Raw genomic sequence first — 27,370 nt, 5'->3', positions numbered from 1 at the left:
CTGATTGGTCCTCTGGTCAGGTGACAGGCAGGCTTACTGAACTTGTTAATCCTTTACAGTCAAAGAGATATAAAGTACTTCTGTGCTATTAACTTTTCGTATCTGCTTATGACTAGTATAGTATCAGTTTTTCAAACCATCACCTAAGTCTAATATTTGGTGGCATGTTAGGATTGCACATTCCAGACTCAGATACTGAATGAGTAGTGGTATTTACATCCATGATCCTATCATGAATCACATGGCTGGCTCTGGTCACAAGAATACAGACTATCAATATATGGTGGTTAGATGAAAAAAAGATTGCCTTCCAGGAGAAGAAATAATTTGTTTTAAATAATGTTTATAAAAACATTTTGTGACCTTCAGTTCTTCGAGTGTCCCCTGCATATTCCCATTCGTGGGATGCACCAACCGGTGCAGGTTGGACGTGAAACCTTCTGTTAGCAGTGCCTGTTAGAGCATTCACACACCCCTTCTCCCCATTCCTTGAGCATGTGCTGAGGGTACCTGTATAAAAGAGAGCACGGTGTTGGTTTCCACCTCAGGTCCTTCCACCGCCAATGCAGAGTCTAGTGTATTGGTCAGTTACGATTCTGTAAAAGAGAGGGAGGTGGATTGGAAGTGTGAATATGCAGAGTGCATCTCAAAGAACTCCAGCAATCAGTAAGTAACCTTCATTTTTTTATATTGGTCCAACATTGTGTCAGAGCAAGTGTGGAAAGGGGTAGATGTGTGACTACTGTGGAGAAATGCAGGAGTAATGAACTGGGCATCAGACTTGTTGCTGTAACATCCAGATGATGTTCACTTATCTGAAAGTGGCTTTTGGCTAATGAGGTGCGGATTTTGTTGCCTTTACACTTTGGTCAGTTAACCAATCTCTCTCTCTCTCCTGCCCCTCTCATCTGTAATTCTCTCATCCTCCCACTCCCACCCCTGAGCCAGACCTGCGATAACTCACACTAGGCTTGATCCAGCAAAGCACAGATGTGGAGTGTTGCACATATAAACCTAGGCTAAAGCAGACTGAGAGCAGGACACAGAGAACAGAGGAGACTGGTCCTGCATTAATGAGAGCACTTCTGTGCAGCTGCCAAGTTATTGCTGCCCAGTGGCAGGAAGCAGGCCAAAGAGGGTATTTGCAAGATGAGATTTGCAAGGGAGACCAGGAGATGGGATGGGATGGGATAGAGTAGCTGGATAGGGTATGCCTCATTAGCAGACTGAGAATCTCTTAAGCCCTTGACTTCCCAGACATGATCATTAACTGTCTATGCCTGGCCCTGATCTTTTCAGAGTAGGAAACCTGGAGGGACAGGAGGCATGAGTCTGATTTCCATGAAGTGTGGAGCCTGGCACTTAACTGTACTTGTGTCTGTGTGGAGTCTCTGCTCACACTCGTGATGAAGCACAACATATTAGGAATGTGGACAATTTTAACATCCAATTAAAAATAAATCAATAGTACACTCTGTTAGTTGCCAGAATATAGGTAGCTGACAGGAATTTTAAAATAGTATGGCATGGGCTGGCATGGTGTGTGTGTGGTGGCGCCACAGACTTGCAGGGGCCAGGAAAATTGCATTATTTACATTTCAGAACATTTGTTACTAATCAGCAGCCATGGAATCATAGAAATGCAGGACTGGAAGGGACCTCAATAGGTCATCTAGTCCAGACTCCTGCACTGAGGCAGGACTAAGTATTAAGTTCTGTTAGTACATAAGACTTGTTAATGTTAAATCTTGACTGAGAGAGTCCTAATTTTGGAGACTGTCATCTGTGCTGTCAGCATCTTTTGTTTAGAACCCTCCATTGGGCTTTTGATGAGGCCCACTGCAAGTACATATAATACCAGTACACAAAAACACTGCTGTGTATCGGTGATCTCTGTGGAATGTACCTGACACAAAACCTAAAAAGGAAGGCAATGCAAAATGAAGTCTACCACAGTACACACCCTCTCTTACCCTGACCCAGAGATGAACACCTCACAACTAGCACAACCCCCATCCACCACAAAAAATGCACCGCAACCTTAACTATGACCCAGTAAGAACACCAGTCTTCCAGCATCCCTTTCCCCAAATTCCATCCATCCACCTCCATCACAAACAGACCAGATGTCCCCCTCTGTTGTCCCTTCACTTCACAGTGTTGTCAAGTGATGCAGATTTGGGAAGTTCATGCAGTTCCTGGTCTCTGTCAAAAGCCAACAGCTACTTCATAGAAGATCCTGGCTGCTGTTAACCTCCTGCTCTCCCAGCACGTAGGATTCAGATATGATGAATAGTGCTGACCATTTTTGCATTCTTTTAAAAACAAAACAGGAGACAGAACTGACGAAAGGCCCCAAACCTCTCCTAACGTATGCATATTTTGTAGTTTTGGGGATAGAGGGGACCAAAATATCATGGAACTCAGAATGTGAATTTATTTTGTGGCCAGTTTTTATTGAAACTGAAACTAACCAATTGATTTTTTTTTAAACTCCTCAGAAAATTCAAGTATATTTTTCACTCCATTATCCAAGTTGTTAATGAAAATACTGAACAGCACTGAAACCAAGACAGATTCCTATAGGACCCCACTAGATGTGTCCTTCCAGTCTGACCGCAAACCATTAATAACTACTCTTTGAGTAAATTTTTTCAACCAATTGTGCATTCATAGTAATTTCATCGTTTACTTCTGAGAATGACTGTCAAAATCCTTACTAAAATCAAGATATAACACATCTGCTGCTTCCTCTCGATCTACAAGGCCAGCAACCTTGTCAAAGAAGGAAATTAGTTTGTTTGTTTGTTTGTTTGACAAATCCATGCTATTACTTATCACTTGCTTCTCCTTTAGGTGATTACAGGTTGATTGTTACAAAAATTTTCCAGTATCCTTCCAGGAATCAAAGTTAGGCTGACTGGTCTATAATTGCCTAGGTTCCCTTTGTTCCCTTTTTTAAAGATAGGTACTATGATTGCTCTTCTCCAGTCTCTGGTACTTCACCTGGCCTCCAGGAGTTCTCAAAGATAATCACTAACGGTTCTGAGATTGCTTTAGTTAGTTCCTTAAGTACCTGAGGGCAGTTTCCATCAGGCCTGACCAACTTGAAAACATCTAATTTACTGAATTTCATCTTGTTGATTTCAGACCAATTCTCCAATTTATCAAGGTCATTTTAAATTCCTATCCTGCCCTCCAAAGTGCTTGCAACCCCACTCAGCTTGGTGTCATCTGCAAATTTTATAAGCATATTCTTCAAAATTCAAGCTTTATCCAGAGATCGTGATGAAAATTTTGGATAGATAAACTCTGTTTTTTTTATGTAAAACAGAGGTTGAAGTCCCACTTTGAGTTCAGAATATAAAGCAAATGTAACTGGCATTGCAATATCTCTATCTTAATATTTTTTTGTGGGCACAGTTTTCAAATGTAGATATGTGTAACATGGTGTGCTAGCCCTGAAAAACAGGCAACAGGCCAGGCCTTCCTACAGATTTTGTTCCAGGAAGATGGCATTCTGGGAATTGTAGTTTCAGGGAGTCAGGTAACTGTAGGAAGGCATGTCAGGGAAGGAGGCAGGACTGTATAAGTTTGAGGAAGACGTGTGAACAGGCCCAAGAGGCAGGAAGGAAAACAAGGAATCCCAGAGTGGGCAGAGTTGTTTATCTGGTAAAGGACTCTTTGTGTGAGCCCCTGGACCACGTGGTGAAGGCTTAAACTTGTTGTTGAAAGGGCTGTTCATTTAGTTGTTTTTTGGCTTCTAACGTTTCCAGGGGTGGCAGCTTTTTTGGTTTGGTCAGAGGGATAAACTGCCCTGACAATGAGGGAAACTGAAGCGGCAGTTGGTGAAGTAAGCAACATGTCACAGGATGCTTTAATAGGGTGCCTGAGTCCCCATTAGCATGCTAAAATAGACACATAGACATGTTAAATGTACATTTACGTTGCCTAAATTCTGAACTGAGTGTTCAAATGTAGGATTTAGTATCTCATGAGGGTGATATCTAACAGCTTATCCACTTACTGTCGTTTCTGACCCTCTCACAAACATTAATGAATTTATTCTCACAACTCTGGTCAGAGTAGGGAAGTACTATTTTCAGTGCTGCCATCTTCCTAGCTAAACAACTCTATTCCTCCAACTCAATTGAATCTCTTGCCAGCAATCCCAGCCACCTTTTTGCCACCTTTGACTCACTCCTCAAACCCTCCCCTTCTCCTGCCTCATTTCTCTCTGCACAGGATCTTGCTGGTTTCTTTAAAAAAGAAGAAGTGAACTTCCTATTCCCCTCCTACAATTCTCTCCTCCTTCCCTGTCACAGACGCTTGTCTTCTCTCCTTCACTAACTCCTCTGCTTGTTCCAGTTACCCTCTTCCATCCCATCTTCTAGTCTCCCTTGCACCCGTTCTTATTCCGTCCCTTATTAAACTTCTCTCCTCTGGTTCTTTCCCATTACAAAATAAGCATGCTTTAGTCTTTCCCATCTTAAAAAACCCACCCTGGACCTCACTTGCCATTCCAACTACCACTCCCATCCCTCCTCCCTTTCATCTTTAAGCTCATTGAATATGCAGTCTGCAGTTGCTGCCTGGAATTCCTCTTCTCCATTTCCATTTTTAGACCCTCTCCAATCTGGCTTCCGTTCCTGGCACTCCACTGAAACAGCTCTTGCCAAGGTATCTAGTGACCTTGTCTGAGCTTTGGCTAGGATGCATACTCCATCCTCCTCCTTGACCTTCTGTCCAAACTACAATCTTGGCCTATATCTTTAACATCTCCTTGCTGATATCTAGCCATTAGGTCAAGCTCAACATGGCTAAAACAGTGTTCCTAATCAGTCCCCCAAGCCCTGCCCCCACCCTTCTCTCAATCACTTGTGGACACCACCGCCACCCTACCTGTCACTCAGGTCCTGAGCATCATCTTCAACTCAGACCTGTTTCTAGGTTCCAGCATCCAGACTGTCTAAATCTGCATAACATCTCTAAGATATGGCCTTTCCTACCCCTCCACATAGCCAAAACTCTCATCTTGGCTCTATAATCTCACGTATTGGTTAGTGCAACTTCCTTCTCTCTGGTCTTGACAAATGCCATCTTGCCCTGCTCCTTCACAATGCTGCTGCAAAGATCATTTTCCTAGCCTGTCACTTTGACCACATCACTCCTCCTGTTGCATCCCTTCACTGGCTCCCCCTTCTATACTGCATGAAATATAAGCTGATTGTCTTCATTTTCAAGGCCCTTCACAACTTATCTCCACCCTAGCTATCATCTCTCATTGACTCTCAAAATGTCAACTCATGCCTCCAATTGGCCAATGATGTCAGCCTCCGTTGCCCACTTGTTAAAATTTTAAAACAAGCACCTTTGTGCTATCTCCCAGGCTGCCCTTCCTGGTTGGAAGGAGCTCCCCATAAACATTTGAAAAGGTACCTCCTTATCTTCCTGCAAATATCTCTTTAAAACTCTCTTTCGCCATGTTGCCTGCAGCATCATCAGTGGTAAGACTGATGGTGTACTGATACCACTCCCTATTATGCTGAATGTTTCCTCTTGCTGCCTGGGCTAGTTCTGTATCTCTGTCTGTCTCTTGTTTTATTCTTAGACTGGAAACTCCTTGGGGCAGGGACTGTATGTTTATTCTGTGTTTGTACAGCATGTGCACCATGGGTTCTCCAAGTGCTTGCTCATGTCCATTCCGTTGTAGCTGTGTGTGCTTGCCACATGCATCAATGCCAGAAGTTTTTCCCTCAGTGGTATCCACAGGGGGCTGGCTCTGGCGCCCTCTGGAGTGGCACCCATACGGCGTGGTATAAGGGGCGCCACTGGCCCCTCCCCCCCTCAGTTTCTTCTTACCGCCAGTGATGGTGCTGGAATGTCTCCTTGCCTCAGCAAGCTTTCTCCTCTCAGCTGCTCGTTGGGAACTTCCGTGTATATAGTCATTGAAAAGTTAATAGTTTTAGTAGTTTAGTGTTAGTTGTAGTCCCGGATGGGACTTAGCCTAGGGACAGGGCATGCCCAAGTCCCCAGGCTTCAAACCCAGTGACTGTTGCAGAAAACTCATGCCAGTCAGTGATCCCCACAGTAGCTGTTTGAGGTGCTTGGGGGAAATCCACCTCAGCAACAAGCAAAAGTTTTAAACCTCGGACCGAAAAGGAGCGGGACATTTGCCTCCAAGCACTCCTTATAGAGTTGGCACTTACACTGACTCCAGATCGGACACTGCTCCTAGCACTGTGGCCACGGTGCAGAGTGTGCCGCCGGCGCCAACTGAGGACCGGCATCAATCCCCCTCCCCAGTTACCGGCTAGAAAGCAAACAAAGGCTGGGAGGGGACCTTCTCCTGCATTTCATAAAAGGAAGGAGATGGCCAGGGGAGAGCAAAGACCCGCAAGGGGCAGCTCTTCACCTCTGGATGGAGGTCAGGCCCCAGCTCCTGCTGAGTGTGCTAGCCCACTCCAGGACCCAGCCTGGGAAACGGCAGAGGCATTCAGTACCTGGTGGTGCCATCCACCTCGGAGCCCTTTCAGGACACGAAGGGCATTTTTGTCCATACCGGTGCCACCCACACCGGCCACAGAGGTGCCCAGATCCAGGGGAAAACCTGCCTGGGGACCCTTCCAATGGTCCCCATCAGTGTGGCACCAATCCTCACCGCAGGGATTGTCCCACCAGTGCTCACCTGCACAGAGCCACCACGCCCTGGTCACGGATTGGCCCACTCATCACAGTCCACGGCGTCTGTCCCCGGACTCCGGGAAGCACTCCTCGGGCTCAGGGAGATGATCGCCAGTGGAATGGCGCAGACCTGCAGACATGTGTCACCCATCCCTGGTGCCAGAAATGCCCAAGCCACTCTCTATGTTTGGCATTGCTCTGGTGGTTCAACCTGCTGGTCCACAGAGCCGCATTACCGGTTGCCAGAATGCCAGTATGGTTCACTCTGGGTGTGCTGACAGTCCCCTCTGCAGAGGCCTACTCACCCCTGTTGCCACTCGATGGACTGCTCGCTAAGTGTCAGGCATAGATTGCCGGGTTACCATCGCTGATTTGCCAAATGGCACTATCGGTCACCAGAATTTTAGTGCTGAGGGTCACTGCTCTAATGGAAATCTTCAGCGGAGCTCCAGGGTTGGCATCGACAGGACCAGGGTAGACAGACAGTCTCAGCATCATCCTGGTCTCCGGGACATGGAGCTTCCTCCTTGGGCTCCAATAGTGAGGAAGAGTCCCTACCAGTGGGTCAAGGCCACCCATCAGAGGCACTGTTTTCCCCCACAGCACCTCCTAGTGCAGTGTGGCCTCAGGACCAGTGGCCTGCCCCCTGGCACCTCTGGTAAACATCCTGGGGGTTTCCACAGCCCTTGCAGGGGCATAGGTTGGTCTCAGGGGCATCAGACAAGCAGTCAGTGATGGTCTCCCACCTGCCCCCCCAACACAGATGTAACCCTAGAGAGAACCCCACAGTCACCCGGCCACAGTGGAGGTGCCCATGCAGGAGATGACCGAGGTGGCAGAACTGCCAGTGCCCACCTCCTCTTCATGCTCGCCTGAAAAGGCGATTACGGGGCCGTCTCACCCAGTGCCTCAGGATGACACCCAGACTCATCAAGAGCTCTTAAAAAGGGTTGCTTCAAACCTGGGGCTCGAAGATGAAGAGTTGGTGGAACCCTCAGACTGCCTCTTCAACGTGCAGAGTTCGGTGGCCCCTGCCAGGGTGACATTGCCCGTGCATGAGGGAGTGGCGAAAATTACTAAGACTTGGTGGCAGAAGTTTTCATCATTGCCCCCCATTTCCAAGAGTGCAGAGCATAAATACTATGTCCTGGCTAAGGGATATGAATATTTGTATGAGCATCCTGCCCTAAGTTCTCTGGTTGTGTCCACAGTCAAGGAGCGTGACAGACAGGACCAATCCCAAAAACACCCAGAAACAAAGAGGCAAAGAGGCTCAATCTCTTTGGAAGAAAAGTTTATTTGACTTCCAGCCTCCAACTGCGAGTGGCCAATCACCAGGCCTTACTTGATGATGATGATTATTTTAACATCTGGCAATCCAAGGCCAAGTTCTTGGACTCGCCGCCATAGGACCCCAGGAAGGAATTCCTGGCTATTCTCGAGGAGGGAAAAGAGGTGACAAGGGCAGCCCTCCAAGCGGCCTCAGATGCAGCGGACTCTGCAGTCCGAACCATGGCCTTGGCCATCTCCATGAGGTGGGCGTCCTGGTTGCAGTCATCGGGCCTTTCAATGGAGGTTCAGCAGTCCATCCAAGACCGCCATTGATGGCCTGGCATTGTTCTCTGAGCAAACAGACACACAACTGCATGGTCTGAAAGTCTCCAGTGCAACCCTGTGCATCCTGGGCCTCTACACCCCAGGGCCGGCTAGGAAGTGGTTCAATCCAGAACAGAGCCAGAAGTTTGGAAGTCAACCTCAGTTACAGCCCTACCGTAAGAAGGGCAAGACCTATAAGTGCCAGCAAGGCCACCAGCCAGCATCCTCTGCTCAGTCGAGCTCCACATGTAGCCAACAGGGTGGTAAGCGGGCATTTTGAGGGTATGCTTGAGGGCGACCTTCCAGCGTGTGTCTTGGATCCTGCTTCCCAGATTTTCTCCAACCTCCTGTCCCATTTTCTCCCTGCCTGGGCCTCCATAACGTCAGACCAATGGGTCCTCAGTACTGTGGGTCAGTATACCCTTCAATTTATTTCTGTCCCCCCGCTTACTCCTCCTCGCCATCCCTCTTCAGGGACTCCTCTCTTACGAAAGCATGCTCGCTCAGGAGGTGCAGGGCCTTCTGCAGGTGGGAGCTGTGGAGGAAGTCCCCCAAAATTTCAGAGGCAAGGGGTTTTATTCCTGTTATTTTTTAATCCCACAGGCCAAGGGGGGTCTAAGACCCATCCTGGACCCTTGTGACCTCAACAAATATTTCAAAAAGTTGAAATTTTGCATGGTGTCTCTGGTTTCCATCATCCCTTGGATCCGGAGAGACTGGTACGCCGCCCTCAGTTTGAAGGACACATACTACTTCCATGTATTGATATTCCACGGACACAGACATTTCCTGCGCTTCACGTTGCAGACCGCCCATTACCAGTTTACAGTTCTCCCTTTTGGCCTGGCAACAGCCCCGAGGGTGTTTACCAAGTGCATGATCAGTGATCAGATCAAATGTAGCTTCTATGTTACCTTCTGTATCTTTGGTTATCCTTTGAGTGGATAAGTAATATATCCTAGTGAGGTATGTGCATTCAAACCCTTTGAAATTAGAGGTATAGATTCTCTAAAGTCCTTGTTACAGACAAATCTACATTAAAACAAATATATAGCAGTTGTGTTAACTATAGCTTCTAAATTTTTAAAAATGTTGAATTGTAGAGTTTAAGGCCAGAAGGGACCCCCAGATCATCTAGTCTGAGCTCTTGTATAACACAGGCCCCCAATACCACCCAGTTACCCACATATTAAACTGGATATGTGGGTTGAATAAAACACACACATTCAGTCAGTCTTGTATGGACAGGGTGAGATTAATGTGGGATCACGAAGGAATTTCTCAAGTCCCTCTACGTTTATTGGCAGGGAGCATGTTTTTTCCACTTCTCTCTGTACCATTGCATAGGGATCAACTGTTAGGATCAGGCTGGTCTAACCCACAAAACTGATTTGCTGCAGAAATTGGTGGAACTTGATACATCTGGCCATTGTCTTTTGTGTTTCTTTGTATGTAATTAAATCTCTATTATTGCTGTAATCTTTGTGTTCATCTTAAACTACGGGTTTTTTTACTTGCATTATATTACATTGTATATGATTAATTACAGTTGGTAAGAGAAGGCTTTGAAGCAAGGGAGCCAAAATCCAGCCCACACTTCAAAAGGAATGGTGTAATAACATGATGTGAGCATCTTTTCATCAGGTTAACCTAGAAAATACATATTGCATTTGCCAAAGATAGTCCCACTGGGTGAAACTCATCCTCTGTTACCCCGATATTACTATTACTACTTCTGTAGTACTGCACTACTTGGGTAACGCTTTAGGTATTCAAAGGGCTGTATGGCCATTAACTACTTAATCCTCACAACATCTCAATGAGGTAAGTAGATATGTAGTGTTATATCCATTTTGCAAATGGAGAAATCTAGGCAGAGAGGTGAAGGAACTTGCCAAAGGCTACACAACCAGTCAGTAGTGGAGCCAAAATTAGAGCCCTAGAATGCCTAAAGTGGAGTGAAATTTGGAATTTCTGTTCTGCAGGAGACTGTGATATTTCAACATTTGTTTTAATCCCAAATAGGGCTGAAAAGTGGAGATATTTGTTCTTTGCAGTGGTAAATAGTCCAAAAAAATTGATTCAGAAATGTTGCAGTATTTTGTTTCAATGGATTCAGCTGAAAAAGAACATTGACATTCTGAAATAGGTAGCTTGGTCAGAAGGGAGCCTGCATCACACGAGGGGAGATGTCTTTCTACAGGGAGGCCAGTCCACAGGAGAGAATTAAAACTGCCATGAGCCAATGTGTACGATAGGAAATGCAGTTGAATATTGAACTGACTTGAAATGCTTAGGTTAGTTCAACAAAATGAAATATTCTGATCTGGGTTGAACTGACCCAAAGCAAAATATATTTTTTTCTGGCAGAAAATCAAAATTTGAGGGTAAGATTGAAATTTTCCCTGGGGGTTAGGGAGAGGGAGAAGTGGATTTCAATTTTGTGGAAACTGCATTTTTATCAACAAATTGTTCTGACAGAAAATTCCCAGCTAGCTATACTTCCAACTCTGTGCTTGTTCCTCATTAAAATTGGGGTTTATTAGGGTTTCTTCTGATAATAGGCAGGCCTTTTTAATTGACTGGGAACCCAGTACTGCAGTCTTCATTAAGGCAAAACTCTTAAAGTCAAATCAGCTAAATGCTGCAGAACTGGTCCCTAGAAATATAAGATGCTCATTATCTTATACACCAAGGATGGGCAAACTTTTTGGCCTGTGGGCCACATCTGGGAATAGAAATTGTATGGTGGGCCATGAATGCTCACAAAATTGGGATTGGGGTGTGGGCTCCAGGGTGGGGTCAGAAATGGGGAGATCAAGGTGAGGGAGGGGGCTCTGGGTTGGGGCAGGGGAGCAGAGAGTGAGGGCTCCAGCTGGGGGTGCGGGCTCTGGGGTGGAGCTGGGGATGAGGATTCTGCGGTATGAGAGGGTACTCTAGGCTGGGACCGAGGGGTTCTGAGGGTGGGAGGGGGATCAGGGCTGGGTCAGGGGGTTGGGGTGCGTGAAGGGGTGCAGGTTCCAGTTGGGGATGCAGCAGGGGTGAAAGTAATTTAAAGGACTTGCCGGTAATCCAGAGTCCTGCAGAGAGGGAGGGGCCTCAACTGGAAGAGGCGTGGCCTCTATTGGAAGAGGTGGGGCCTTTAAATCCCAGGGCTTTTAAATCAGGATTTAAAGGGCTCAGGGCTTCAGCTGAAGCTAGAGGCTGGGCCCTTTAAATCACCCCCAGAGCTACCAGCTGCAGAGTTGGCTGGGAGTCCAGGGGTTTGGGCAGAGGTGAAAGTAATTTACATTTCTTACCCATATGGTCCAATCACAAGCAACCCACCTCTCCTACGTACTTCATGGATTGCTCCCATTGCATGACATAGATAGAGAAAATAAAGCAACTATTACTACTACCAGTAATATCTGTAATAAAACTTTACTATTGGAATAAGCCTGAAAAAGTGAAAACTCACTGTCACATTTTTCTCCGTGTCTTCCCTCCTCCTCCAGTCAGGCTGCGGACACTAGGCACCGTGCTTTCTCGCTGCCTGGCACCGAGCAGCAGCTGCAGGGGCTTCCCTCTAGCTTGCAGCAGGGAGACTGGCTGAGGCAGGGAGAAGCCTGCCTCCTGCATAAGAACAGTTTAAACTCAGCTGTTCACGGTGCCGTTCAGTAACATTTCAAAGAGAATCTGCGAGCAGTTTGGACATCACAACCATGATTCTCTGCTGGGGAGGGAGTGGGATAGTTTTGAACTTGGAAATGGTTCCTGATTTTGATTATGTTTTTTGTGTATAGGAGATCCCCTCATCCCAGGGGCAGAAAAGAACTGCCCCTGCCATGGTCACACACACCCTCCTCCCCGCCCCGCCCCCACAACAATTGGGAGTGAAATTAACAAGGATGCCAGAAACTGCGCAGGGAACAGCTGAGTTTAAACTGTTCTTATGCAGGCAGCAGCAGCAGACATCTCAGCCAGGATCCCTACTGCAAGCTAAAGCCTAGAGGAGAACCCCTGCTGTGGGGGGAAGAATGCAGAGACTTGTCTGCAGCCTGACTGGAGGAGGGGGAGGGAGGAGATGAGAAACCAATGTGACAGTGGGTTTTCCCCTTCCACCTGCTTTTATTAGCTCTGGATTTAAGCTGTGCAGCCAAATGCTTGTATTTGTTGTGTATATTAGTATTGGAGAGAGATCCCCTCTTCCCTGGGGGCAGACAAGGACTGCCACTGCCATGGTCAAACATACCCTCCACACTCCCCCCAGCTACTGTGAGTGAAATTAACGAGGATGCCAGAAACCACTACTTACCCCGAGGGCTGAACCATTCAGGGAACAGTTGAGTTTAAACTATTCTTATGTAGGGGGCAGGCTTCTCCCTCCCTCAGCCAGTCTCCTTTTCTTACCGGTCCTCCGCACCAGCCCGTACCGGCTTACTTTCACCTCTGGGGTGCAGGCACTGGGGTGGGGCTGGGGATGAAGGGTTTGGGGTGCAGAATGGTGCTCCGAGTTGGGATTGAGAGGTTGGAGGGCAGGAGGGGGATCAGGGCTGGGGTAAATGGGGCATGGAGAGAGGCTCAGGGGTGCAGGCTCTGGGCAGTGCTTACCTCAAGCAACTCCTGGAAGCAGCGGCATGTCACTTCTCCGGCTCCTATGTGGAGACGAGGCCAGGCAGCTCTTTGCGCTGCCCTGCCTGCAGGCACTTCCCCTTCAGCTCCCATTGGAGCACCAGAGGGAGCCATTGGAGCTGGGCCATTGGAGTGTGTAGGAACCGGAAGGAGGCCATGCCACTGCTCCCCAGCGGGAGGTCGAGGGCTGCTTAAAATGGCTGGCAAGCCAGATCCGGCCTGCAGGCCGTAGTTTGTCCACCCCTGTTATACCCTGTAAAACCTGTATTAAGAGATCACTCTTCTTTGTCAATCTCTGTTTTAAAAGACTACCCCTCCCCAAAGTATTCCAAACACCATAAGTGTTCTGCTTGCTCTTAAGTAGACAATAAGCTTTGTTACAACATTTCTTGGCCCTTTGATACGCTTTACTTTCTGTACATAATGTGTGGACCTTCAAAATGATTCTGTGAAATAATGTACTTGAACTTTCCATGGGTTTTTAGGAGCTGAAGGTTGGGCCATATATCATTTGTAAGGTCATTTCTTCTTAGGATTTACAATCAAATCTCAGATTTTATCTATCTCCTTAATGTCACAAGGTATCAATGATCTCCACATAGACAATATGTAGGCTTTTTTTTTTGTAGATGTGCTAGACGTGTAGTAATAAACTCCGTGAGTGAACTCACTAATTTTAAAATGTATGTATTAGTGAATATACACATTCATTGACTGGGTCAATCTATTATTTTTAAAATAACCATCCAGAGCATATTGTAGCCTAATTTACGGCCATCAATCTACAATCCTTACTCAGGCAAACCTCCCATTGAAGCTAATGGAGGGTTTGACCGCATAAGAACCACAAGATCAGATCCTAAATAGTTATTTAATGCCTGTATTCTATAATAAAAATGTGGATATGCAGATGTCTTTGAAATGACATGACGATATTCCCGTATGTATTACTGTGGGTCTCCTAACCAAGTGTGGATTAAGGGATAATCCAGCTGCTTCATACTGAGGGCTTGTCTACATCAGAAAGTTGCAGCGCTGGTGAGGGAGTTACAGCGCTGCAACTTAGGAGGTGTACACATCTGCAGGGCACCACCAGCGCTGCAACTCCCTGTTTGCAGCGCTGGCCGTACTCCCGTTTTGTCTCGGGTGTAGAGGATCCAGCGCTGGTGATCCAGCGCTGGTAATCAAGTATAGTCACTTACCAGCGCTTTTCTTGACCTCCGTGGAATAAGCAGGTATCCCAGCATACCTGAGGAAGCCTCTGGTAATCAAGCTGGTCTCCTTCCCCGGCTTGCTCTCGCGTTCCCCGAACCCCGAGCAAGCAGGTCTCCTTCCCTGAGGTTTGCTGGGTGGTTCCGGGAAGGCGAGAGCAAACCGGGGAAGGAGACCAGCTTCGCCGCGGTTTGCTCTCGCGTTCCGCGAACCACCCTGCAAACCGCAGGGAAGGAGACCTGCTTGTTCGGGGAACGCGAGAGCAAACCGCGGCGAAGCTGGTCTCCTTTCCCGGTTTGCTCTCGCGTTCGCCGAACCCCCGAGCAAGCTGGTCTCCTTCCCCGGTTTGCTCTCGCGTTCGCCGAACCCCCGAGCAAGCAGGTCTCCTTCCCTGCGGTTTGCAGGGTGGTTCGCGGAACGCGAGAGCAAACCGCGGCGAAGCTGGTCTCCTTCCCCGGTTTGCTCTCGCGTTCCCCGAACCCCCTTGAAGCCGCCCAACAGCGCTGCAGTGTGGCCACATCTAACACCACTTGCAGCGCTGGTTGCTGTAAGTGTGGCCACTCTGCAGCGCTGGCCCTATACAGCTGTACTAATACAGCTGTAACAACCAGCGCTGCAAAATTTTAGATGTAGACATGGCCTGAGATTCCAGTTTAAAGCCAATCATGCAGTATTAAGCTCCACAAGTTTGCTACAAAATTGAATGAGAGGTCAATGGCTTTAAATTACATTTTAAAATGTAAACATGAAGGTGGGGGAATGGCATGGTATGCTTCTAATTTTAGATTTTGACATTTATGAGCCGTTGATGATGATTGTATTTTGTAAGGAAGAAAAGATTTTCGAAATGGCAAGCCCAGAAAAACTACCGAGAGATTACTATTAAAAAGTCATAATTTGCCACTAGTTACTACACAGCAGTATCTTACATGCTGCAGTTATTTACTGTTCTAAATTTAGAAAACATATATAGTGTCTTAAACAGCATGTTAGCTGCACAATTGGGTTGGATGTTGACCATGCTGGCAGTGGTTTTCTGAAACACTTCACCTTGTTAGCATGTGTTGATCCTGCTGGGAAGTGGGTTCTGCTGACTCACTGAGACAGGGGGCTTGTTTCCCCACCTAGATAGAAGAGGAGTGTGAGTGGCTTTCTAGAGAAATTAAAGGGACCAAAATATAGGATGGGGCTGGGCAGTCTCTCTACACCAATGGTTTTCAACCTTTTTTCATTTGCAGAACCCTAAACATTTTCAAATGGAAGTTACAAGGAGTTCGGTGTCACCTTAAAGACTAACAGATTTATTAAGCTTTTGTGGGTAAAAAACCTTTCTTCTTCAGATGCAAATGGAAGTGCGAACCCCTTTGGAAATCTTAGACATAAGCTCTGGACCCTCAGAGGTCTGCAGACCATGGGTTGAAAACCATTGTTCTACGGTAATGACAATCTTTCGTGGACTCCTTAGACATAGTCTGTGGACCCTGAAGGGTCCATAGACCCCAGCTGAAAAACACTGCTCTAAGCTTTGGGGGTGTGGGGAGGGGGTGGAGAGGGCTTGCACTAAAAACTTCATTATCATATCCCTAAATGTTTTGTTCATAAAGCCATATCTCAGGAGAGGGTTGAGTGTTTGACTGTACGCAATATATTTTAGAGCAGGTTGAGAAAGCCAACTGTTTACAGTCCTGTATCAGAAAGTGTGTGTGTGTGTGAGAGAGAGAGAGAGAGAGAGAGAGAGAGAGCATAATCTGCTCTATCCAGAGTGACAGCATATTGTACATGTACCATCACATCAAAATACTGCGGGTAGGTGTTATTTTAAGCCTGCTGGCCTTGACCAGGTCAGCTGTTCAAGCGATCTAAAGAGAGAAGCATTCTGGTAAAATACATTTTTGCGATATAGCATTCATGTGTCACATTATAATAAATGATTAAATCAGAGAATCATAGAATATCAGAGTTGGAAGAGACCTCAGGAGGTCATCTAGTCCAACCCCCTGCTCAAAGCAGGACCAGTCTCAAACTAAATCATCTCAGCCAGGGCTTTGTCAAGCCTGACCTTAAAAACCTCTAAGGAAAGAAATTCCACCACCTCGCTAGGTAACCCATTCCTAAACCTCCCCCACTGCAACTTGAGACCATTACTCCTTGTTCTGTCACCTGGTACCACTGAGAACAGTCTAGATCCATCCTCTTTGGAACCCCCTTTCAGGTAGTTGAAAGTAGCTATCAAATCCCCCCCTCATTCTTCTGTTTGCAGACTAAATAATCCCAGTTCCTTCAGCCTTTCCTCATAAGTCATGTGCTCCAGCCCCCTAATCATTTTTGTTGCCCTCCGCTGGACTCTTTCCAATTTTTCCACATCCTTCTTGTAGTGTGGGGCCCAAAACTGGACACAGTACTCCAGATGAGGCCTCACCAGTGTTGAATAGAGAGGACATGATCATTCCCTCGATCTGCTGGCAAAGCCCCTACTTATAAAGCCCAAAATGCCGTTAGCCTTCTTGGCAACAAGGGCACACTGACTCATATCTAGCATCTTGTCCATTGTAACCCGTAGGTCCTTTTCTGCAGAACTGCTGCCTCACCACTTGGAATGGGGAGAGGGATTATTAATAGGCTACTGAAAATTATTTTTTCTGTGAATTTATGAAATGTTAATGTTTGGAGTCATCTGATCTCAGACCATCTCCCCACATCACAGCGTGCACCCATGGTCCATGTAGGAATAGGAAGTTAGCATTAGTTATGTAGGTGTGATGGGGAGGCATGTGTGCAGTGTATAAGCTGTCCTTGCTAGCACCTGCTGTGCTTTTCCCGTGCGCTACTTCTTCAGTGTACACCTGCCATTCCATGGTGCTACAAAAGGTTCAGGAAGTGAAGGTGGGAGCTGTGACCCTGCTTCTCAGCACTAGATCAGAGAATTAAAGGGATGGTCCCACTTAAGGGCTTCTGAACCCTAGGAAGAAATGAAGGGCAGGGTGGAGGAGGAAAGCAAAATAGCTGCAATGGCCTAGTGCAACTTGACTTTTTAAACAGCTAGCTAACCCTTCTCTAACTTAGCTGTTTCTAGAGATGTCACTTCTTTGTGGCTGAACTATAATTCTTTTTTTTCAAAACCTGGCTCTTTTTAAACACATGAAATGTACTGAATCAGTACATAGTGACATTAGTAAAAACTCAATTTTCTTTGCACAAGGTTCCTAATGTACTGCACCAACCGCAGAATGGCAAATTTTGCATCTATAAAATGTTCTCTGTACCTTAAAATACTACCAATGTTCATGTTTGCATGACAGAAGGTCGCAAAGATACTTTAAAAGATTCCATAAACACAATTTAAATACAAGAAATGGCTAAGGCTGTGAAACAAACTGACAAAAACCAGAAAAGACTTGGTCTGCGTAATATTTTTGTGAATAAGTAATTTAGTAGAAAGATCCTACAAATGTAAAGCTAACACCTAGAAAATGTTATTTCTGGTATCCAACATGTTACTCAGCGCCATGTTAAGCTCTGCTTATGGGGACAGAGCTAGGATTGGATTGGTTAGAGTTCGGATTGAATCCATTCTGTGTAGTCATGCTATAGCATTGGTAAAGCCATATTAAATCCATTGCTGGGAAACCTCAGTCCTTTGCATGGATTGTGCACAATATTTTGTTTGGATCCTATATCATTTTTATTTGTAATAAATGTACTTTAGCAGAGATTGAATCTAATGTATGTTGTTTTGGATTCACTTTTGTCGTATTCAGTGTGTATATATTAAAAAAAATCTCTACAAGATTGTTGAAAAGATACCGGTCAAGATTTTCAAAAGTGACTAGTAATTTTGTGTCCTTGAGAGTGCCTAAAAGGTCATGATTTTCAGAAAACACTGGCCATATATCTGAAAATCAGTGCCCTTTAAGGCGATTCAAGTTGAGCACCCAAAATTCCTATTCACTCTTGAAAAATTTGGCCAGTTTATTTTCATCAGTTGCTTTAATGATAAATATACAACTTGCTGTCTATGTTATCGATGTTAAAATATTTCTTGGAGAAAATTTTTGGATATTAAATAAATTCCATTTTAATTCTTCCCTCAACTTACTTGGAATATTCTTTTTTTACCCAGAAACGGTCCTATATGAAAGAAGCAATGGACGGGTGAGTATTTACACTGCCCTGCGCTTTATACTATCTGGTAACAGCCATAAAGCTGAGTTGTGACATTTTGTAACTTTCTCTCGTTCTGGTTTCTCGCTAGTGCCTGCAGCGATTGGTCCTGTGGGTGAGTCATTTTTACTTTTTAAAGCTTGTGGCCAGATCCTGCTTAATTTAGTTTACACTCTGCAGATTTTGTTGTTAGTCTTAAGTGATAAAGGGTGAAATTCACCCTAGTGCAGAGGATTCAGAAGGACTTTAGTAGTATGGACATCACTTGTGAAAGCAACAGGCAGAGTGTCCCAGCATGGTTGGCATGCTCAGAGCATCTCAGCCTGCCTAGTAAAGGGCCTGTATTTTTGCTTGAATGAGCACAATACTTAGTTGTGTCCAGCCAGGCAAATGTACAGTCTCTACCAGAAAGGTGAAGAGATTAGTGCAGGATCTGAACTGGGGAATAAGCCATGTCAGTGTGGCCTGTTTTTGTAGCATAGTACTTTGGCCAGTGGAGCCCTTCATGCTGGGAGACTTGAAACTCTAGAGATGGCTCTGGCACCCTTAAAAATTGGATCTATTAACGTTCTGTTTAATATTTTTCTATATGTTTAAAATGCCATAAGAGGTGTGCTCTAAGTATGTTATTACAGAGAAATTAGCTGCATGGCTTCCATTGATTTTAATGGGGGGATCTCTCACTTAAAACTCTGTGTAATACTAATGACATTTTTATGGTAAATATAAATAGTGCACATGATGGGGAAATGAGTCACTGAAAAGACTTTTTAAAAAAAAAGGTAATTGTTCTCATAAAGATGGCATAATCACAATATCACACATAAAAATGTAATAACACAGAGGTGAATATAATGGCAGTACTTAAACTAAAAATGAAAGTCTCTACATTCAAAGAACTCCGCCCTCCCCCCCCCCGGTGCACTTGGCTGCTCTGACATACACCCCATAAAAATTAGCTGACTTCAGTGATGTTTCAGGGGCTGTACATCTGTTCAGAATTTGCTTACCATCCTGCTTTCCCTTGTGCCACTGAAGATTTCATTTTTGTAAAACAAATATTCTGGCCAATTTAATTTATTTGAGGCATCTTAAACTTTGTGGGCCTGATTTTTTTCTCACTGACATCAGTTTTATCCCAATGTAGCTCTTATGTTAATGGAATTACTTCTGATTTACACTTGCCTGAAAGAGTTCAGAATCAGGTAATAGGATTTGTCTCAATTTGAAGGTTGGAAGTTTTAGGGAAAAATAATCTGAATGGGAAGGTTTGATTTAAAAGAAATTAAAAATCTCTTCATAATAATTGCTCTACAAAACTGTACTAAATGCAGAGAAATGTGAGAGGACTAGAAATAACTATAATGAAATAGGGTTAAATCCTGCCCTGGGATACACGAATCCTTGCACAGTGATGACTTCTGCCTCACACTGCTTGTTGCTGAGGGCAGAAAGGAGTGCGTAATGTTTTGTTTCATGTGAACTTTATACTAACAGCTGCCTTAAGCAGCACTCTGTGACACAGGCATTGTAAAGGAGACTGATAACCAGCTGGCTAGCTAATACAATTGAGTGCATCAGATGGATTTACTGTGTCTCTTTTAAAGTAGGTGTGCTAAACATGTTGCAGTCAACCCAGTGTAAATTACTCTGAGAATAAATGGACACAAATCAGACGTCAAGAATTATAACATCCAAAAACCAGTTGGAGAACACTTCAGTCTCCCTGGCCACTCGATTACAGACCTAAAAGTCGCAATATTACAACAAAAAACTCCAAAAACAGACTCCAATGAGAGACTGCTGAATTGGAATTAATTTGCAAACTGGACACCATTAAATTAGGCTTGAATAAAGACTGGGAGTGGATGGGCCATTACACAAAGTAAAACTATTTCCCCATGTTTATTTCCCCCTACTACTGCTCCTCACACCTTCTTGTCAACTGCTGGAAATGGGCCATTTTGATTACCACTACAGAAAGCTTTTTTTCTCTCCTGCTGCTAATAGCTCACCTGAACAGATCACTCTCATTATAGTGTGTATGGTAACACCCATTGTTTCATGTTGTGTGTGTGTGTGTGTGTGTGTGTGTGTGTGTGTGTGTGTGTGTGTGTGTGTGTGTGTGTGTGTGTGTGTGTGTAAAATCTTCCTACTGTATATTCCACTGCATGCATGTGAAGAAGTGGGCTGTAGCCCACGAAAGCTTATGCTCAAATACATTTATTAGTCTCTAAGGTGCCACAAGTACTCCTGTTCTTTTTACTCTGAGGCTGTTTACAGCAGAAACTTAGAGTTGGCTTTCTCATGTCTCTTATTGGAATCAGTGGAGTGTTCTCCTTTTGCACTTTCTTTATTTAACTTTCTTTTTTAACATTTTAACTCTACAACATTCCACCCCTCCCTCAAATTTGTAGTTTACTTTGCATTTGGAGCTGATGCAATGTATTGACACTTAGTCTGGCAGAACAAAAATGTGATGTAAGAATTAAGTCAACTAACTACTAGGTCAGTGCTTCCCAAACTTGTTCCGCCGCTTGTGTAGGGAAAGCCCCTGGTGGCCTGGGCCGGTTTGTTTACCTGCTGCGCCAGCAGGTTTGGCTGATCGTGGCTCCCAGTGGCCACGGTTCACTGCTCCAGGCCAATGGGAGCTGCTGGAAGCCACGCGGGCTGAGGGACACGCTGGCCGCTGCTTCCAGCAGCTCCCATTGGCCTGGAGCAGCGAACCGCAGCCACTGGAATCTGCAATCGCCCGAACCTGCGGACGCAGCAGGTAAACAAACCAGCCCAGGCCACCAGGGGCTTTCTCTGCACAAGTGGCAGAACAAGTTTGGGAACCACTGTACTAGGTGATAACGTGAATGGGAACATATTTGAATTTGCATTTGGAATTTGTCTTAGACAGATCTGTTGTGGACCAGGTGTCAGCAGGAAAAGATTCACTATAATATACTTCAGTATATTCAAAATCCACAAAACCCTGGAATTAGGAATGGGGTTTGTGATTCAAGCCCATCTCAAAACACACAATTTCTCTTCACATTCTCCATATGCCTATTGTATTATATTATATTAATCATGGAGATATTTTCAACCAATGTTGGTTGGGTTTCCATTGGTCACAAGACAAAAAATGGCTTTTGCTGTTAACCTCTGAAAAGTGGGCCATGATTTAGCCTGGACACTCACTGACATTTGATGTGAACGCTCAAATGAAGAGACAGGATAGCACTGTATCCAGCTCCCATAAGCATCTAACAAGAAGAGCTGATCACCTCCCACTGCAGAGACAAATGGGATGCCTCCACTGATGTCTCCCACTGAAGGCACAAGCTGGCTGGCTCTCCTGATGACTTCTGCACATAAGGAGCTAAGTGGTTATCTTGGGAGTCCTTAGTGGTCCTTTAGGAAGAGCAGATTCCCTAACCCTCTCCAGCCTTCAGAAGTAGTTAGCAGGCAGACTCAATCTTGCCTGCGGAGGGGAACTGTTGTTCTGTGCAAGTCCTTTGTGCAAAACTAGGGTCCTACCAAATTCATGGCCAAGAAAAATGCATCATGGATGAAATCTGAAAGCACACAAAAGACCAGATTTCATGAGGGAAACCAGTGTTTCTCAAATTGGGAGCCCTGACCCAAAGGGGAGTTGCAGGGGGGTTGCAAGGTTATTTTAGGGGGGATAGAGATATTGCCACCCTTACTTCTGCGCTCCCTTCAGAGCTGGGCTGCTGGAGAGCGGCAGCTCTTGGCTGGGCACCCAGATCTGAAGGCAGCTCCCTGCCAGCAGCAGCATAGAAAAAAGGGTGGAAATACCATACCATGCCATCGTTACTTCTGCACTGCTGCTGGTGGTGGAGCTATCTTCAGAGCTTGGCTCCTGGCCTGCAGCCACCACTCTCCAGCTGTCCAGCTCTCAAGGCAGTGCTGCCACCAGCAGCAGCACAGAAGTAAGTGTAGCTATACCACAACACTCCCTAAAATAACCATGTGACCACCCTCCCCCACAACTCCCTTTTGGGTCAGGACTCCTACAGTTACAATACAATGACATTTCAGGTTTAAATAGCTGAAATCATGAAATTTATGATTTTAAAAATCCTATGCCCTTGAAAGGGACCAAAATGGACTGTGAATTTGGAAGGGCCCTATCCATAATGTTTTCTGCTCAAAGGTCTTGTGCTGTGGCTGAGGTACCAGCCCCAGTGTTGTTGGCTATTGTCCCACATTTCTCTCTATTGATCCCAGGCTCAGCAGATGTTTTGAGTTAACTCTCATACATATAGGGGGGCCGGTAACCTGCCTCAGGTCAGGTGTACCTAGTGTAAACCTACAGAGCAGCCATAGAGCGTTCACTATGTAGTTTTAATGGATCATATTGCAAAGTCCCTGCATTGTGATACAAATGTATATTTGCTGTGTTAAGTCTGTTTCTGGGCAGACATATGTGTCAGGATATCTCTGAGGTTTGCTTGCTTGGTTGGTTTCTTGCCTTGTGTGCTTGATTTTTGGATGCATCTTCCTGCCATTATGACATAAGCAGCACCTCGTTTTGCGTGAAGCTTTGGGAAAAAGAAGTGGTGGTATTCTCCCTGTTGACTTTTGATAGGACTTTGTTCTTGGCTGGGGGGAGAAGGAAAGCAGACAGGCTGAAATCCTCTGTAACCTGTAGGACTGTCTCCCCCACTCCCACCATGTACATCATCTTTGGTATAGGAATAGGCTGTGTACCTCCTTCACCAACCTAGGTAGTCTAGGTTGAAGGTCTGGGGCGTAACAAGTATCCTGTATTTTAATAAACTGCTCTGTGTGCCTGGCTCTATTTTACTCCAGGATCTCATAACTTCATAGACTTTAAGGGCAGAAGGGACCATCATGATCATCTAGTCTGACCTCCTGCATATTGCAGGTCACAGAATCTCACCCACCCCCTCCTGCATACTGTAGGTCATAGACCCCCTAACCTCTGGCTGAGCTACTCAAGTTCTCAAATCATGGTTTAAAGATTTCAAGTTACAGAGAATTCACCATTTACTCTAGTTTAAACCTGCAAATCACCAGTACCCCATTCTGCAGAGGAAGGCAAAACCTCCCAACATCTCTGCCAATATGACCTGTGGGAACATTCCTTCCTAACCCCAGATCTCTATCTGTCTTGATACTTACATGGTCTTCATTACTGTTGTATCAGAGCATCTTGCAATCTTTAATCTCACAACACCTCTGAGTTTGGGAAATACTATTATCCTCATTTTACAGATGGGAAACTGAGACATTAAGCGGCTTGCCTGGGGTCACATAGGAAATCCGTAGCATAGCAGGGAATTGACCCCTGAATTGCAATCTGGTCATTTTTACTCATGGCAAAGAATGTAAGGAGGTTTTCTATTGGTTCCTGTTCTTCTGATTGTGACTTCCAAAGCATTGTTCTGGGGACAAGAAACTAAAACACTATTATATTTTTGTGAATTTTGATCAATCTTCCCTCCACTAAACAAAAAGCTCCTGTGTTTGTGGCTTTACATTCATGTTTTGGGAGAAAAATGGAGCTCAAATCAGAATCGCATTAATCCTACAGTAATATCTTCTACAAGTCTAACTCCGACAGCATTCAATAATAATAATAAAAATATACTTTAATAGAAAATTTTAAACAAAGCTGTAAAATTGAAGTTTACTAAATTTCCTAAGACACCTTGTATAATCTCCTGTAGTTGCAAAAAAAAAAATGAGGGTATATGAGTAGGAAAAAAACTGGTTTCAGCAAGTTAAGTGCTTGCGTAGTTTAGTAGAGCCAACAGAAAAGGTAGCTTATGGTTGTTGCATAACTTATTTCCAGGAATAGCTCGCAGTCTGGTATTACACACAGTTATGTAATGCCAGGATGAAGGTTGGTTGCAGTAAAACTACCGCTTGCAGTCATGTAAGATTAACCATCAATGGTGGTAGCAATGGTTCACACTGTAGAATAAATAGGACTTGAGTCCACCCAATCATGTAACCATGGTGTAAAAATGCCCAAGTCCTTTCAACATTAACACTCCACCATTGCTGTTTCCCTGTGTTTAGCTGCATGACTCCTATCTTTATTAATGGGAAGTTCCATGGTTAAATCCCATACACCATCACAAAAATATGTAATCCTTCCAAATTGAAACTCGGATGGGAACTTTTGTTCTTTTCAAACATTATTGCTTATTTTCTTTTACGTGAAAGTATTTTTATTTTTAGTGGTTCATTCAGCTTTTTTGCTGTCTAGATCAGCAACCCTTAATAGAATGATCAAAAATTTTTGGACTCCTTTTTGAGCCTCATAATTTTAAAAAGAAAAAAAGGTGTATATTATGAACAATTGTAATATATATATATATAACTTGTGCAACAAACATAAGCCATATACATATTCATTCATATATATTTAATTGTTCATAATATGCACCTTTTTTCTTAACTTTTTAAAATTGAGGTTCAAAATGAGTCAGAAAATTTGTGATAATTCTATTAAGGAATCTTCCAGGGGGGAGATGAGAGGAAGAGGCCCAGGGAGGACAGCCTTAAGTGGTCTTGGTGGCCAGGTTACTGGTAGCTAGAAGGGTCCTGGCTCAGAGCCCGGTAGAGGGGGAGGGCCGGAGCTCCCCTCCGCACAACCCCATTGGCAGTCCAGGGTTGTGGCCGTGACCACTAGGCAATGCTTCCCAACCAGACCCTGAGCAGAGACCATTACAGAGCTATTGGGATCATTTTATTTCATATTAGAGAGCTGGGGACATGGGACATATAATTATTCTTAAATCAATCAAACAAGCAAAAAAAAACCCAGAGAGAGAGAGAGAAATCTTAACTACTAATTTATTTTTAAAATGACACAAAAGACATCAATGGTATGACAAATGCACCATCATATGACAGATCCAAAGTGTTGCTTTGCTGTTAACTAGAGGCCTGGATCCAGCAAAGCACTCAAGTATGTGCATCTCATGACTTCAGTGGGTCTATACATGTTTAGGTGCTTTGCTGGTTTAGGATCTATAAATACACAATGTATCATAAAAGAAAAAGAATCTATCTTGGGGGTACACTCTTCATGAGAACTGTTTGCTTCAAAGGGCCTTCTTTAGCCCCAGTTCAGGCTTTGGATGCCCCCAGGACTGTGCCTTTGGACCTTACCATCGCTGCCTAGGATCAAATAGGTAACAGAACTATATGGTCTGAAACCAATTATTTCTCTGAAGGCACCATAGTGCGGCATTGCTCATCCTTCATTTTAAACTTCTCTTTGTGTGCTTCTTCCTGCTTCTCCATACATATATTATATATTTGTATATTTTGCTTAATGCTCAGCCATGCTGGTCCAAGTCTTCACTTGTGCAGGTAGGACAACAGAAATTACATTTTTGTCATGTGTTCTTTTCTCGAGTTCACAATGGCCCAACAAATGCCTAAATTCTTCCCACTGAAGTCACAGGGTTGCCTGAATATAACTAAAGATAGAATTTGTCCCAGTGATTTCATGTTTGGGTGAACTTCAGCATGTATTGATCCAATGATTGAAAAAGGGTAAAGGAGAATTTGCATCTATATTTACCATGAAGGGCAATATACATTTGATGGTCACTAAAACACTGAGTCAATATATGTATCGTTATGTACATTCTGAATGTCTTCATCAGAAGCATCTGGAAATATCTCCACTGTAGCCAGGAGTTTCTCGAGTAAATTAACATTTTAAGCTAGGAATCCAGAAATAAGTATTGAGTACTGGCAAATCAATCAGGAAACACAAATTTGCATATGAAATGTGGTTGGTTAACATTGTTCCTAAAACCGCATTAGTTAACTGGACGAAATTCATCCCTGGTGTTACTTCATTGATTTCCGTAGGGTCATACCAGAGAGATACTTGGACCCTGACTTGTGTTTTCAGCCAGTTATGAGTGAAAATTGTGTGCGTAACAATACCATTTATTTCCTATTATAATAATCAAATCTCTCTGCTTGTCAATATGCATGTCTGGGTCATGGGCACTTGAATTAAAAAATGTAGCATAAAGTAGATTGTTATTGCTATAGAAGTTGATCTTGACATTACAGAGTCTGTTTGGTCCTCATTTTATCAATTGTCCAGTCTTGGAAAGACACGTGACCACCACCATGGCGGCTTCCAACATTCTTCCTGTTTTCTCCCCTTGTGGTTGCTTCCCTGTGCCTGAAAACCAGAGACTTTCCCCTCTTCCACTCCCTGCCAGCTGCTTTTTCCTCTCAGCACCGGCTGGCTCCATCTGTCCCCATGCTCCTTGGAGTTGAGAGGAGGTGGTAGCAAGAGTTGGAACAAGCCACTTTTATTTAGGTGCCTATGGAAGCATTTAGAAGCCTAATTTTAGGCAATTGCAATTTGGAAATATTGGCCACTGAAAAATAGAAGTAGAGTTTATACTGTAGCATTCTCTGCATTTTTCTGGTCTCCCTTGAGAAAAAAGGTCTTAACAAACTCCAGCAAATTAGCTAAAAATGATCTTCCAGTAAATCATGGGGATTAAAGTAATAAAATGGTCTTATTTCCTGGCTCTGCCACTGACTTGCCATGTCACCATACGCAAGTCACTTCACCTCTCTGTGTTCCTGCTTCCTTTATGTAAAAGGAGGTTGATGTGAGGCTTAATTAAGATTTGTAAAAGGTTTAGAGCAGGGCTTCTCAAACTTCATTGCCTTGTGACCCACTTCTGACAACAAAAATTACTACATCACCCTAGAATGGGAAGCCCTGAAGCCTGAGCCAGCTCGAGCCCCGTTGCCCCGGGTGGGGTGGAAAGCAAAGCCTGAGCCCCACCACCCTGAATGCGGGGTAGGGCAAAGCTGACGCACAAGGGCTTCAGCCCCAGGCAGGAGGCCTATAATCTGAGCCCTTGGGCCTTTGGCCTATAATCTGAGCCCTTGGGCTGAAGCCCTTGGGCTTTGGTCCCAGGCAATGGGGCTTGGGCTTGAGCTTCAGCCTCAGACCTCAGTAAGTCTATTCCTGGGGAAATTCTGCACCACTGTGCATGCACAGAATTTATGTCCCCCACAAATTTCTTTGCTTCCCCACAGAAAAATGACTTTCTGATGGGTAACT

General features: G+C 44.7%; 1 protein-coding gene across 1 annotated transcript in view; it reads left to right on the top strand.

The window, feature by feature from the left end:
- The window catches only part of IMPG2 (interphotoreceptor matrix proteoglycan 2), a 101,301-nt gene that overhangs the window by 37,465 nt on the left and 36,466 nt on the right, over positions 1 to 27,370 (top strand). The window contains exons 5-7 of the mRNA XM_050956590.1: positions 15,447 to 15,542; positions 18,227 to 18,258; positions 18,359 to 18,382. Coding sequence (XP_050812547.1) covers positions 15,447 to 15,542; positions 18,227 to 18,258; positions 18,359 to 18,382 — 152 coding nt within the window. The remainder of the gene's footprint in view (positions 1 to 15,446; positions 15,543 to 18,226; positions 18,259 to 18,358; positions 18,383 to 27,370) is intronic.

Source organism: Gopherus flavomarginatus, chromosome 1, assembly GCF_025201925.1.
Source record: "Gopherus flavomarginatus isolate rGopFla2 chromosome 1, rGopFla2.mat.asm, whole genome shotgun sequence".
Classification (NCBI taxonomy): Eukaryota; Metazoa; Chordata; order Testudines; family Testudinidae; genus Gopherus; species Gopherus flavomarginatus.
This window is presented reverse-complemented; position numbering and strand designations above follow the sequence as displayed.